At 38.8% G+C, this 14,230-nt stretch overlaps 1 protein-coding gene across 1 annotated transcript in view; it reads left to right on the top strand.

The window, feature by feature from the left end:
• Positions 1 to 17: 17 nt before the first annotated feature.
• The window catches only part of ARSJ (arylsulfatase family member J), a 130,926-nt gene continuing 116,713 nt past the window's right edge, over positions 18 to 14,230 (top strand). The window contains exon 1 of the mRNA XM_069095466.1: positions 18 to 1,784. Coding sequence (XP_068951567.1) covers positions 1,363 to 1,784 — 422 coding nt within the window. The 5' untranslated portion in view covers positions 18 to 1,362. The remainder of the gene's footprint in view (positions 1,785 to 14,230) is intronic.

The following is a 14,230-nucleotide window of genomic DNA, read 5'->3' as shown; positions in this document are numbered from 1 at the left end:
AGAGAGAGAGAGAGAGAGAGAGAGAGAGAGAGAGAGAGAATCTCTCCCCCAGAGAAGCCCCGCATACATAGAGGAGTTTCTTGCCATACTTCTTATCCCTAACCCCACCCCTTCCCCAAACTCCAGTTATTTCTCTTCTCTCCAGATTATCGGGAGAGGCGAGACCACCACCAAGCTACAGCCCAGGCGGAGCGACCCAAGTCCTGGGAATGCTCCCCCACCATTCTTCCACCTCACTCCCTCCACTTCGCCTCTTCCTCCTCTCCCCCTTCTTCCTGGGGGAGCAGGAGGGAGCAGCATATGGCTCTGTGATTCACTGAAGAGGGGAAGCTGTTATGGGGGGCGGGGGAAAGGGGCGGAGGAAACGGCCTGAAAGTGCCAAATAAAAAGGACTTCCCGACCAAGCGCACGCAACTCTCAGCCAGCGCCAGCGGCTGCACTAGTCGCCAGGTGGGGGCAAAATTGGCTTGACTGACTCTCTACTCTGTGTGGCTGCAGCCCAGGGTGGGGAGGGTCCCTGGGCACCGCACCGGCCAGGGCACCCTGGGGCAGGGCTACTTTCTATCGGGAGAGGTCCACCCAGGTCAGCTGGAGGACTTTCTTCCCAACCTTCTTTGAGGGACTTAGGGTGGAGGGAAGAGGGAAAGAGAGAAGCGGGGAGTGGATTCCCCCGCACGCACGCACCCCGCTTTCAGTTTACTTCCCCCTGGTGAGAGTCAAGAGCTCGGAAAAGCCAGAAAGAGGGAGGAGAACCAAAAAGCAGTGGAGAGAAAAGTGATCAGTCAGCCCGCGGTCCTCTTGGAACCCCTGAGCGTCAGTTATGGGCCCCTTGCAAAAGCGGCATCCTCCTTGCAGTTTGGGATGAGGGGCAAAAGCTAAGGCAGCCTCTCCTCTATCTCTGTACTCTTAGGGAGGATGACCCTACTGGGGGTTACTGCCTGAAATAGCCCCCAGCTATGTCCCACAGCTGAAGGATGTTGGGACTGCAGCACCTAAAAAGAAAAATCACAGCTTTGATTTTACTTTCCCTACCCTCTCCTTGTACCTTTTTTTTGAGGGAGGGGTGTAGATTTTTGTTGTTGGTATTGTTCTCATTTGGGGGGAGGATGTTGGGAGAAAAATAAGAAGTAGAGGAGAGAACAGCCTACTCTTGCCTTGTTCCCCCATTTTCAACCCTCCCATGCATCACTTCAGGAAGAGGAAGACAAAGTCGTTGAAGTTGGTGTCAACCAGGACGAGCCCCAGCTTTCCTTTGGGGTCCACCCTGTGACCGGCTTAGTGATCTCCCGTCTGCATGTGTTTGCCCAGGGTGGCGTGGAGGGCACCACGTGCGCTCAGCAGCCTCGGCTCAGGAGGGGGTGCATGGCCCCCCGGGGGTTCGCGGGGCCGCCGCCTCTGCAGCCACAACCACCACCACCACCACCGGCGTCCGGGATCTGGCAGGGGAAGATGTTAGCCATGGGGGCGCTGACAGGCTTCTCGGTGCTCAGCCTCCTCACCTATGGCTACCTGTCCTGGGGCCACGGCCTGGAGGAGGAAGAGGAAGGGACAGCAGCCAGAGCCCCCCAGGGTAGAGAGGGGCCAGAGCCCAGCTCATCGGCCGCCTCTCAGCCTCATATCGTGTTCATCCTCGCTGATGACCAGGGATTCAGAGATGTGGGATACCACGGATCAGAAATCAAGACTCCCACTCTAGACAAGCTCGCTGCCCAAGGGGTTAAACTGGAAAACTACTACGTCCAGCCTATTTGCACACCGTCCAGAAGTCAATTTATCACTGGAAAGTAAGTTGTACTGCTTTTGTTTATTTTTCGCACTGGCCAGCTTAAAGAGATGTTGAGACCTCCAAAATGATCAGTGAAACAGGGCAATGATGGAAACAATGATGTGTAAAGATTTTGTGTAATCAAAGGGGCCCCACGATTACTTTGAAAGTTTACTCACCTTATTCCTCTCTCTTCCGTTATCCTACTTCCTAAATAAAGATCTGCACAATATAGAATGAAGTTATCATTTAACCCCTTGGTGCCAAGTCAGAGAACTCTAGAAGGTGCAACTTAAGCATTCAAAATTCTGCCTTAACTACAGAGCATGCCTAAGCTTTGCTTTTATTGTTATTTTGAATATTGATGGATTTCCCCATCCAGAGTTTAGGAGAAGTAGCTTGAAGAGCATTGAATTCTATCTTGAGGGGAACCTAGCTCAGAGGAGATAGGTCCAAAAGGAAAAGTGTTACAAAAAACGCCAAAAACTCTTAGAGTGTGTCTGTTAGAATAGAAGCTACATAGTGACAAAGTCTTATTGGCAAGACAGACTGTCAAAAGTCCTGTAGATGCAGTGAGTGGTATACATTTCAGAAAACTCAAACTTTGTTCTCAGGTTTTCAGCTATTCCTCAACTGTCTGGCATTTGTGTGACTTTTCCCAAAGCATTAGGCATTTAGTTTGTTTGGGTGCTAAAGTTAAGCCTTATAAATGTTGATGTCATTCTCCTAAATAGCAAAGTCTGCTTTTCAAGCACTTTCTAAATCACTGCTAACTTAGCCATGTAAATGTTGCATTGTAAAGGACCCATTTATAGTTCTGTTACCCCATTGCTACAGTATAAATGCAACTAGTCACAAAAGTTTTGGATGCCACCATTTGCGCAGTGAAACAGAACTAAGCTGTTAAGATTTAGAATGAAGCACAGAATTAAGTAACTAATCGGTTTTGAGAATTGCAGAATAAAATCCTCCCTTGGTTTGAGTCTGTTTGCTTTGTGATTTCAGTTGCAGCGAACCTTTGCTTCATAGTGAAATTGTTTTTGGATTTGGATCCTATGAGAGTAGCCAGTATCCACTGGAAAAATAAAGCCTATTTTGCAGGAATCTATGTCCTGCACTCTTTCTGCTTACAACATGATTTCCACTGCTTAGCAAACTGTCAGAAACTTACTACATCTGCCAGAAAAAAGAAAATAAAATGAAAATGATGCTCATTCCTACCCTTTTTTGAGAGAGAAAAAAAATGTGTAGAAGTTTTACTTGCACGTTGTGGTCATTTTTTTTAAAGTTAACATGTCATATGAAGGGAGGAGCAGAGAGTTGGCTGGAAAACAAAAAGTTCATCTACTCTACTAGCAGTAAAATTTGGTGGGTCAGCTCCTAACCTCTTACCTCTCACCAGCCTTTCATTCTTAGCTTTTCATGTGAATGGAACATAAACCAGACCTGAATGGTGATTTTGACTTCTTCAGATAATTGAAAGAATTCAGATCTATCTAGATAGTAGTACTTAGCAGAATACTGAACATGGGAGGGTCTTTTTTCAGAAAAAGGCTGTATGTTCAAGGTTCTTCCAGAGGAGATACGGTATAGAAGAAGAATGCTGGATTTGGAGTCAAACCCTAATTCTGCTGATTATTGATAGTCTGACCTTGGGTAAGCCGCTTAGTCTCTGGGCCTCAGTTTGCAAAATGAGAAAGTTGGACTGTATCACTTCCAAGGTCTCTATCCAGTCCTAATCAATGATGAGAAACAAGAAAAGGAAACAAAAGACACATATATGTAATTATGTACACACATATATGCATACCTATATAAATATATGTACATACATATATACACATAGAACATAAATTAATGGTCTGAAATTTGATAAGGAAAATATGTACACACAGGCACATGTAAATCAGTTGTCAAGAAAAATATATACATATACATTGTGTATATATGTGCACATAACTTTACATATTTTTATTTCATATTTAAACCTCAGATATGAAACTTTAAAAAGGGACCCTTTACTTGAATCCATTAGATCTTAAGCTCCCTGAGAGCACAGACTGTTCTTTGCCTTCCTTTATATTTCTAGATCTGCAGTCTGGAACATAGTAGGTGCTAGTTGATTGATTGATTGATTATATCATAGATCATAAGATGGTAAAGGAATGTCAGAGGCCATGTAGCTAAACCTCCCATACTGAAGATGAGGTAACTGGGGCCCATGAAAGATAATTGACTTTCCAGAGTTGATAAAGCCAGTAATTAAGAGTATGCAATTATAAGAAAAATTAAACTGAAGTATTTTTCAAATCTTTTTTTTATGGAATTAAGTTTTGGTTATATAATTATCAAGGGATGGTTATATAACTGTATTATCCGACTGAAAATTTCATTTCTCTGCAATGTACCCACAAAATGGTGTTGAGAATGGAAAGCCCCAAACTAGTCACCCACAGCTGAGTTCTACTTTCCTGTAGTCCTTTGACAAATAGAGTTGAAGTTTTGTTATTTTTTTATTCTCAGGTTTTTTGGTGGGGTTTTTCTTTTATTTTGGCAATTTGCTGGAAGGGGGTAAAAGTTTCCTTTACATGAATAAGACATAAAGAAAGGAAATGGTTTTGAGAACCTAGTCTGGACAAAGTATTACTAAAGGGAAGCCAGATGAATATTGTCATTTGTCCTTTCCATGAGAATGAGTGGCAGGCCTGGTTTATGCTTCCTGGCTCCTATAAAAGGCAGTAGAGGGGGAATGAAAGCCTAACAGTTAAATCTGAATTATGCTGATGATAAGTTAGGTAGGTAAAGGGATAAAATGCCTTTGAGTTCTACCAAGAAATACGGCATGTAAATTAGTCAGGTTTAAGTTCAGTCTGCCCCTATATTTAATTTAGGCTTATCAAAAGCTTCTTTGTTGTAGGATGATCTTATAGCCTCACCATCCAGCACATAGCAAAGCCTTTCTGAATACTACCAGGTTTTTAAAAAACATAGAAGCTGCTCATTTCTATTACAAAAATCTGTAACTGATTCCAGATTCCTTTAACAATTCAGAACTTTTCTGCCTGCCAGTAAGGGTGAATGACTTTAGAAGTGAGTCAGTTAGTCTGTTAACAACTATTCATTATCAGCAGAGCACTGTACTTCAGGGATAGCGGATATAAGGAAATATAAGATAGGGTCCCTGTCCTTGAGGAGCCACTAATCTGTTTGTGAGATAAAGGGTATATAGAGGAAGTAGTTATGTGGAGTAGTACTTTTCTTCCTAATGTTTCCTCCTGGGTTTTGTTTTGCCTAAGATATTAAGAAAGCAACAGTTTCAGAATTGTGCTCTCACCTTGATCTTGATCTGCCATACCTCTTAATAAAGAAATGACTAAATGCCTTTTTTTTAATCAAGGCTTCCCTTTTCTTTAGTGGAATGAAAGCATTAAATATCCAAGATTTATATTAAATAATCTTTTATCCCAAGGTGGTACCTCTGTCTTAACCAATGCTTAATGAAAACCTGTTGTATTAGAAGGTTTGTTGAATTATCAAGCAGGAGAATTAAAGAATCTGTATTGAATTTTCAACCCTGATAGTAACCTTAAAAATATATATTTTATTGATGTCTTTTAGCTTTACAACATAGCTATTTCCTACCTCTTCCAAACTGAAAACTTTCCTGTGACAGGGAGGAAGAAGGGAGAGAACAAGGATTTATTAAGTGATCACAATGTCTGAGGCAAGCATTGTGCTAAGCATTTCACAAATATCTCATTTGAGGGAAGAAAAATAATTTGATAGAAAGAAAAAAGAACAATTAAGCAAAACAGTCAGATATAAGGTATCTCATCTGATGATGCATCCAGTATTCTCTAACATGTGCAAAGAGTTCTTTCTTGGGACCTTCAGTGATATTTTCATTTACATCACTGTAGTCATTATGCTTCTTAAAATTTGTTTTACCTTTTTGCCCTTCAGTTTTCTAACTGAAAAATAAGACATGAAATTTCTACTTAATTTAATTTTTGTAAGTTCAGAAAAGACCACCGTTGATTTATTTAACTCTCAGGCAACTGACAGACTTTAAGATTCCACAGGCGTTGCTGATTTTATCAGTGGAGGACATTTCCACCTCCAGCCCCCAAAAAATCACAAATCTCGACAACTGCCCCCTGCCCTCCGCGCCCCGCAAAAAATAAAAGGGACTAAAGGTACTCATAGAAAAATGGATTTGGAATAGTTGAAGTTACTTGACTTCCATTAGAAGAACCTTGTTAGATTATTTATCTTTGGAGAAAAATAAAATTATGAAATTTATTTTATCCTTGAAATTACAAATCAAGGGGCTAAAGGAAGATGATAATGACTCAACAAAAAAAGGCAGAATTCAGAGTATTAAGTAATATAGCTCAAAAGTATCAGGCAAGGATGAGATTATTTTTAAAATTATATTATTATAGAGGGTGGCTAGGTGGGGCAGTGAATAGAGCACCAGCCCTGCAGTCAGAAGGACCTGGGTTCAAGTCTGGCCTCAGACACTTAACACAAAAACTAGCAGTGTGACAAAAAATAACCTGATTTATGTACTGAAATCATAAAAGTTATGTAAAAGAGAACTGTGAGTATGTGGATCCCTTAACCTATTTTTTAAAAAAAAGCTAGACTAGTTAGAAGTTTGAAAGTCTCAGTGTATATGAGAGAAAATGGACTTATATTTAACTTCAAAGGTTTGCAGACACAGCTCAGAAGGAACAATTTGATCATCAATAATGCTTAGGAAACTACTGCCTATTCCTAATTGATCAGGGATATTTCTACATCCTTTGAATTATGATCAAATGAGCCATTGACAGACTCAAAGCCCCTGGCTTGAAATGAATCTTCTTTAAAAAGTGACCCTTTGAAGTGAATACCCTCTCAAGTAATTCTGTCCAGTTTCCTGAATAGGTGTTCTGCAAGGTGGGTGTCTGTCCAGGTGCTAGAGGATGAGAAGGTTCCTTGTTTCTTACAATGTCTCCCAAAAGATCAAAGCTGTCTAGTTGGAAGATAAGCTCAAGTTGAAAGATTATTTTCAGTTAAAATTGTGTTCATACTTTTCATTTGGTGGGGGGAAGGGGGAGGATTCTGAGGAGATCTTAGATCCAATTTTGGTTTAATCCTGTGTTTCAGAACTAGTTTAATTTTGTATAGTTTTAGTCTCTAGGTTTATTTTGGTATAATTCTGGTTGAAATGCATATTTTCCATATTATAAAGATTCCCTTAAGCTTTACTTCAAAAATCATTTTTTAAAAATTCTTTCCACCTTCACCCCTCCATGTGCATAAACATGTCCCAATGATTGTGTTTGTTTCAAACAGAGACAGAAGAAAGGAAGAATATGTTCTATATTCACGACTTTGGGGAATTATTAGTGTGCATAGTTTTAAATTTTTGGCAAAGCCCTATTAACTTGTAACCTAATAGAGTCAGGAACAAAAAATGGGGCCAAGAGGTGCTAGTAAGAAGAGACCAAAATACAGATGACTAGTTATGTATAATATCAAAATTATCAGAACTAAATCTACACTTTTGTGTAGTATATATTGTCTGTACTGATACTAAAAGTTTTCTAAAGCTAGCTGTATTCCATGCAGCAGAATGAGTCACACTCACTGAATTGGTCTCAGACCTCCTTTCTCCCTATTCCCTCAGTGATCTCATCTATTTTTCTTTCAGTAATTTATCTATGCAAAAGACTCCAGAATCTCTCTATCTAAGCCTAATCTCTCTTCTGAACCCCAGGCCCTAACACACTAATTGCTAGTTATCTATCTTTCTCTCTGGTTATCAATATCTCAAGATCAGTACTACTGAAACAGAATTCATGAACTTCCCCAACCAATCAGTGCCACCTCTGAGCTTATTCTAGGTATCTGGGTTTTCATCCTCAAGGTCATCTTGCCTACTGTCCATCAGTCACAGCATCTCTCATAGTACCCCCTCTTCTCCATGACCTCATAGGTAAACTTTTGCCTTATCTTTCATAGAATTAGACCCCTGTGTTGTTTCCCAACTACCATTTTCAAACCGTGTCATTTTAGAGCAATCCACTTCTCTTTCTGGATCCTTTTTATGCCTTCCTCATTCGAGTGCGAGACCCTTGAGGGAAGGGATAGTTTTTTGCTTTTCTTTGTTTTTTACTGCATACCACTGTGCCTGGCATTTGGGCTTGTTCAGTTGTTTTTCAGTTGTGCTCCAACTCTTGGTGAGCCCATTTAGGTTTGATTGGCAGAGATACTGAACTGGTTTGCCATTTACTTCTCCATCTCGCTTTAAGGAGACAAACAGAGTTAAAGGACTTGCCCAAGGTCCCACAGGTTTAAACTCAGGAAGGTGAGTCTTCGTGACTTCAAGCCAGGCACTCTATCCACTGTGCCACCTAGCTGCCCCACCTGGCACCTACATGCCTGGGATATAGTAGGTGATAAATAAATGCTTGTTGACTTGTATTTGGTAGGGGATTTTCTGAGCTTCACAAATATAATTAAAAACTTCTCAAATACAGTGCAATCCTCTACATTTAGCACAGTGCCTGGCACTTAGTGAACACTTAATTGTGCTAATGAGCTTTGTTTCTTTTTCTTTTCTTTTACCTTTCTTTGTTTCTTCCTTCATTTCTCTCTTTCTGTCTTTTCTTTCTTTATCCTTCTTTCCTTCCTTCCTTCCATTCCTTCCTTCTTTTTCTTTCCTTCCATTTCTTTCTTCCTTCCTACCTTCCTTCTTTCATTCCTTCCTTCCTTCCTTTCCTTTTTTTCCATCTACCTCTTCTTACCTAGATTATTGTAATGGCCTCTTAAATTATCTCCCAGCTTCAATTCTCCACCCTTTCTGTCCCATCATTCTCACAGTTGTCAAAATATCTTCCTGAGGGATTAGTCGAACCATGCTGCTTCTGTATTCCAAAATTTTGAATAACTCATTATTGCTTCCAGGATAAAATATAAAGTTTTCAGTCTGGCCCTTAAAACCCTCCACACTGGCACCTACCTGCCTTTCCAGATTTATTGAATGGTACTTACTTATACACATTCTCTATTCCCATCTAACTAGATATTACAGATTGGGCATTTTCATTGGCTGTATCCAATGCCTTGGAATGCTCTCCCTTCACGTAGTCTGCTAAAAACCTGTATCTTCATTTTGATGGAAGATGAAAACTGAAGTAATATTTCCCAGGGGCAGCCCTTTTCAGTGTTCTTCTCTCCTCCATTTTTCTTGCATTTACTTATCTGGACACAAAATAATCCACTCAGGAGAATATAAGCTCCTTGAGATTCAAGGTCTTCCTACTTCCAAGACTGTCCATTCCTGTTTAGCATAGTAAAGGCTGTTCATAGTAAGAGCTTAGAAAACATTTGTTGAGGGGTGGCTAGGTGGTGCAGTGAATAGAGCACAGGCCCTGAAAGACACTAAACACAAACACAAAAACTAGCTGTGAGACCTTGGGCGAATCACTTAAACCCAATTGCCCTAACTCCGCCCTCCAAAAAGCAAAAAAAAAAAAAAAAATGTTGAATTTATTGCAAAAACTTTTAAAGGGTCTGCCCAGTTCTATGGTTGCCCAGATAGATTTAGCCAGAATTTTAATTCACTTTCTGCCCAAAAGGAGATCAAATGTACTCTTTTAGACTTTTGTATATCATAATCAATTTTACCTTTGTAGCATCTCTTAAATATGGTCCCTTATCTTCTCTGACATTGCCACCACCCTGGTGAGAGCCCTATCACCTCACATTTGGAGTACTGCAATAGCCTATTGATGAGACTGTCTGCCTCAAGTCTCTCTTTACCCTAGTCTAGCCTTCATTCAACTGTCAAAGTGATCTTCCTAGAATACAGGTCTGACCATATCACACTTTACTCAGTAGATTACAGTGTCTCCCTAACACCACTATGATCAAATGTATATACACATATATGTATATATGCACATATATGTATTTATGTATATATACATATATTTTTTCATCTCTCACTTATCTTTATTGACAAGTGGCAATACTGAGTGAAAAATTTCCTTTTATGATGGGTATCTTCCAGTTTCTGGATCAAAAGGATTCATGAGTGAAACTCTCCATTTTTAGGAATGCTTTTGAATGAAGACATTTATTTCAGTGTTGTCATTAGCTACCATCCCATTTCACTAGCTGAAATAACTCCCATTTAGATATGCATGTATAAGTATGAACCAGTCTCCAGTTATTGTTCATAGTTTTTTTTTTACATTTTTCATTTGAAGACTAAATGGATTAATAAATTAATGAAGGTACTTGTAATCCTGAAGGGATAGGAATGGGAATCATGTCCCTCATTACTATTCTCAGATGGTTCACAGAGCAGGAATCCCATTAATTGGGACTCATATTGAAGTCTTAACAGAGTTGGATAAAAATTGTTCAATAATGATGAGACTTTTCTAATTTATAGACCTGGAAGGGACCTTGAAGATAATATGTCTGATGTACCTCGTATAGGTGAGAACACAACTATAAATGAATACAACGAAGGGGAAAACTATTGAGGCAGGAGAAAATAATAAATCACTTCTCTTTCTCTCTCAAGCAGAAATTCATATGTCATACTACCACTTATTACTTTATTAATCAGAGCATATCAAATATCTTTATTATAAAGTGCGTTTCAAGTTCTGTAAGGAAAAGTCTAAGTTTCATTAAAATTATCCATCCAAACAAAGTCCTAGAATGAAAGAATCTTAATACTGGGAAGGCCATCAAAGGATATGTGGGCCAATCCTTCTAGCACATTGTTATGTCCTTGGCAAGTTCTTTCACACCCTTCACTTAAGCATTTTCCCTGAGAAATAAATAATAAGTGATTTTATTTTACTTTTGGACACCATTATTGATGAGAAAGATCATCTTTATGTGAAATCTATGCACCACCTCATGACTTGTAATTATGGGTTCTAGTGCCACCACAGAATATGTCTGATCTCTTTCCAAAGTCAGTCCTTCAAATACTTTAAGACCACTATTTCAACCCTGCCCCCCCCCCCAAGAATTTTCTTCTCCGGGTCAAACATTCTAAGTTATTTCAACCATTCAAGTCTACACAATGTCGTCTTTACCTACCTTTATTCACACCTGATTTGTCCACTATTTTTTGTTAATGTGGAGCTCAAGACTGAAAGCTATACATTGGGTATGATCTGACCAGTCCATTAACCAGTCCCATATTTGCTTTGGTTCTGTCCACATGTTATTGGTGGTAGTGGTGAGTCATTTCAGTCATATCCAACCCTTTGTGACCCCGTTTGGGATTTTTTTGGCAAAGATACTGTGGAGTGGTTTGCCATTTCCTTCTCTAGCTCATTTTGCGGATCAGGAAACTGAGGCAAACAGGATTAAGTGACTTGCCCAGGGTCACACAGCTAGTAAGTGTCTGAGGCCAGATTTGAACTCAGGAAGAGGAATCTTTTAGACTTCAGGCCTAGTGCTCTAGCCACTGGGCCACCTAACTGCCACTAGACTTCCACTAATGTAGTGGTTAAGTACTTCTGCTTTCTCTCTTTGATGGTTCTCTCTTTAGATAATTGTACCATCTATTCCAAGCAATGTTTGTTTCTTCCTTTTCTCCTTCTTCTTACTCTGAGCATACCTTCAAAACATCTTAACATTTTTCAAAAGTCTTAACTCATTCTACATCTTAGCCTTCCTGACACCATTCCTACAGGTTCATATTATTCTTTGTATCTTTTCGTGTGTGTGTGTGTGTGTGTGTATATCTTAAAGAAGAAAAAAAAATTTCCTAGTTGAGTAGACAACTCTCTTTGCATATACATCAACATTTACTGATAATTTCTCATTTGATCAGCATAGTTTCTAATTTTAGGAATATACTTTATCAGTGCTGCCAAGAATTTTAAATTCATCCAACCTTAAAATTTCAAGAGAAAAGATCATAAACTATGTTTTCTTTGAGCTTCTTGGAGTTGTTCTCTATATCTCACCAACTTCCTCCTTAGTTATTACAAACTCTCATAGGTCCTTAGCCACTTTCTTCCAAATTTCCCAGTGTTTGCACATCGATTAATCAATCAGCATTCCCAATTTCATCAGAATCAGTGATAAAATAATAGATCTGTTTGTTGCTACACTTTTAGAAAGAAATGCAATGTAAATGAAATATAAACCAAGGAAGCCAAGAATTTGTTAGCTGCTTTATTTTTATTACCACGATACTTCTAGTAGCTGTATGAATGATTCAAGTGTCGTATCACTACTACATTTAACGTTGTTCTCCTTTCTGACTCCTAGTAAGCCCATTTGCAGGATCTGAGCACAGACAAACAGGCAATTTTCTGCCTTTGTTTACTTTTTCTATTTAAATGGCTCTTCATCAGTTAACTCTGGGGGGTCTGTCTACTCATCTGTAAAATGGGTAGACTACATAATTTCTGTTTCCTTCTTGGTAAAGAATGTCATCTTATTGCCTTGGTTCAGTTTTTTTTTTTTTTTTACTCTTCTCCTTGCCTCTCTGGTACATTTTCCACTCATCTTTCATCTAAAAGGCTTTAATATAAAAAAATGTTTTAGAGCAGAAGGTAATTCAGGGCAGGGGACAGGCAGAAAAGAGAAAATAAATTTTTTAAAAAATAAGCCTATTTATTGTGACCACATGCCTAATACATGAATAGGAAGTTCTATGATTTCTAGTAATACACCTTACCAGTTTTGCTTTGTATATTTTTGTTCAGTTGGCATCATGACTATTTTTAAATACTTCTATTTTTTTTAAATAACCAAAAATATTTTGTCAATGTGTACCACAAATAGGTGGGAATACATGTGTAAATACCCATTCAAACACACATATATATGTAATATGATCATATTATACATGCAAACATTATATAGTAGGGAAAAAAACTTTTTCAAATAGTATTTTGGTTTTTTCCACAAGTACATGTCAACATAATATTTACCATTCATTTTTTACAAGATTTTGTGTTCCAAATTTTTTTCCCCTGGCTTCTCCCCTTCCAAAAATGGTCAGTAATTTGATAAAAAAAATTCCATACTAATAATAGTTGTGAAAGAAAAAGATCAAAAGGGGGGAAAACATGAAAAAGAATAAAGAAAACAAATTTTAAAGTATGCTTTGATCTACATTCAGAGTCTTATCAGTTCTTTTTTTTTCATTTATTTTATTTTTATTTTTTACTTTACATCATTCATTTCCGCAAGATTTTGAGTTACAAATTTTCTCCCCATTTTTCCCCTACCCACCACCCCAAAACAGAGATACCACTGAATGTCCCCTCTGCCAATCTACTCTCTCCTATATCTTCCCCCATATCCCCTCGAACTTTCCAGTAAGGCATGGTGGGTCTCCATGCCCCAGTGCCTGTATATCTTATTTCCCAGTTACATGTAAAATAATAATAATATATATATTTTAAACATTTGATTTTAAACCTTTGAATTCCAGATCCTTTCCCTACCTCCCTCGTCACCACCCTTACTGGGAAGATAAGTGATTCAATATAGGTTGTACATGTGTAGCTATGCAAAACATTTCCATATTGGATATATTGTGAAATACTGACTATATTTCCCTCCATCCCATCCCACCCCCCCTCTTGTTCTATTCTCTACTTTGATCCTGTCCCTTATCAAAAGTGGGTGCTTCCAACTTGCCTCCCCCCCCAGCCTTCCCTCCCTTCCATCATTCCCCCTCTCATCCCTTTCCCCCCTACTCTCCTGTAGGATGAGATACCTTATTTAGTGTGTATGTCATTCCCTCCCTAAGCCAAATTCATTGAGAATAAGGTTGACTCACTCCCTTTTGCCTTCCTGATTTTCCCTTCCATTGTAACAGTTTTCCCTTGCCTCTTCTATATGAGATAATTTACCCCATTCTATCTCTTCCCATCTCCTCTCATTATATTCCTCTCTTACCTCTTAATTTCACCTTTTAAGTATCATCCCTTCCTATTCAACTGGTCCTGTACCATCTGTTTATGTATACCTATATACCCTCCTATATAGACATATATGTGTAAGTATACATACACACACATTTTATTCCCTTCAACTATTCTCATACTGAGAAAAGTTTCATCAGTTACAATTATCGTTTTTCCATGTAGGAATGTTAATAGTTCAACTTTGATAAGTTCCTTATGATTTCTTTTCCCTGTTTACCTTCTCATGCTTCTCTTACTCCTTGTATCTGAATGTCAAATTTTCAATTCAACTCTGTTTTTTTCATCAAGAATGCTTGAAATCCTCTATTCCATTGAATGTGACCATATTTCCTCCTGAAACATGATACTCAGTTTTGCTGAGTAGGTGATTCTTGGTTTTAATCCCAGCTCTTTTGACCTCCAGAATATCATATTCCAAGCCCTTTGATCTCTCATTGTAGAAGCTACCAGGTCCTGAGTTATCCTGATTGTGTTTCCACAATATTCAAAT

This window comes from Petaurus breviceps, unplaced genomic scaffold (assembly GCF_028583685.1).
Source record: "Petaurus breviceps papuanus isolate PSGF00001 unplaced genomic scaffold, PetGlider_PUasm1.0 126, whole genome shotgun sequence".
Lineage (NCBI taxonomy): Eukaryota > Metazoa > Chordata > Mammalia > Diprotodontia > Petauridae > Petaurus > Petaurus breviceps.
The sequence above is the reverse complement of the archived record's forward strand: the minus strand, read 5'-3'. Positions and strand labels throughout refer to the sequence as shown.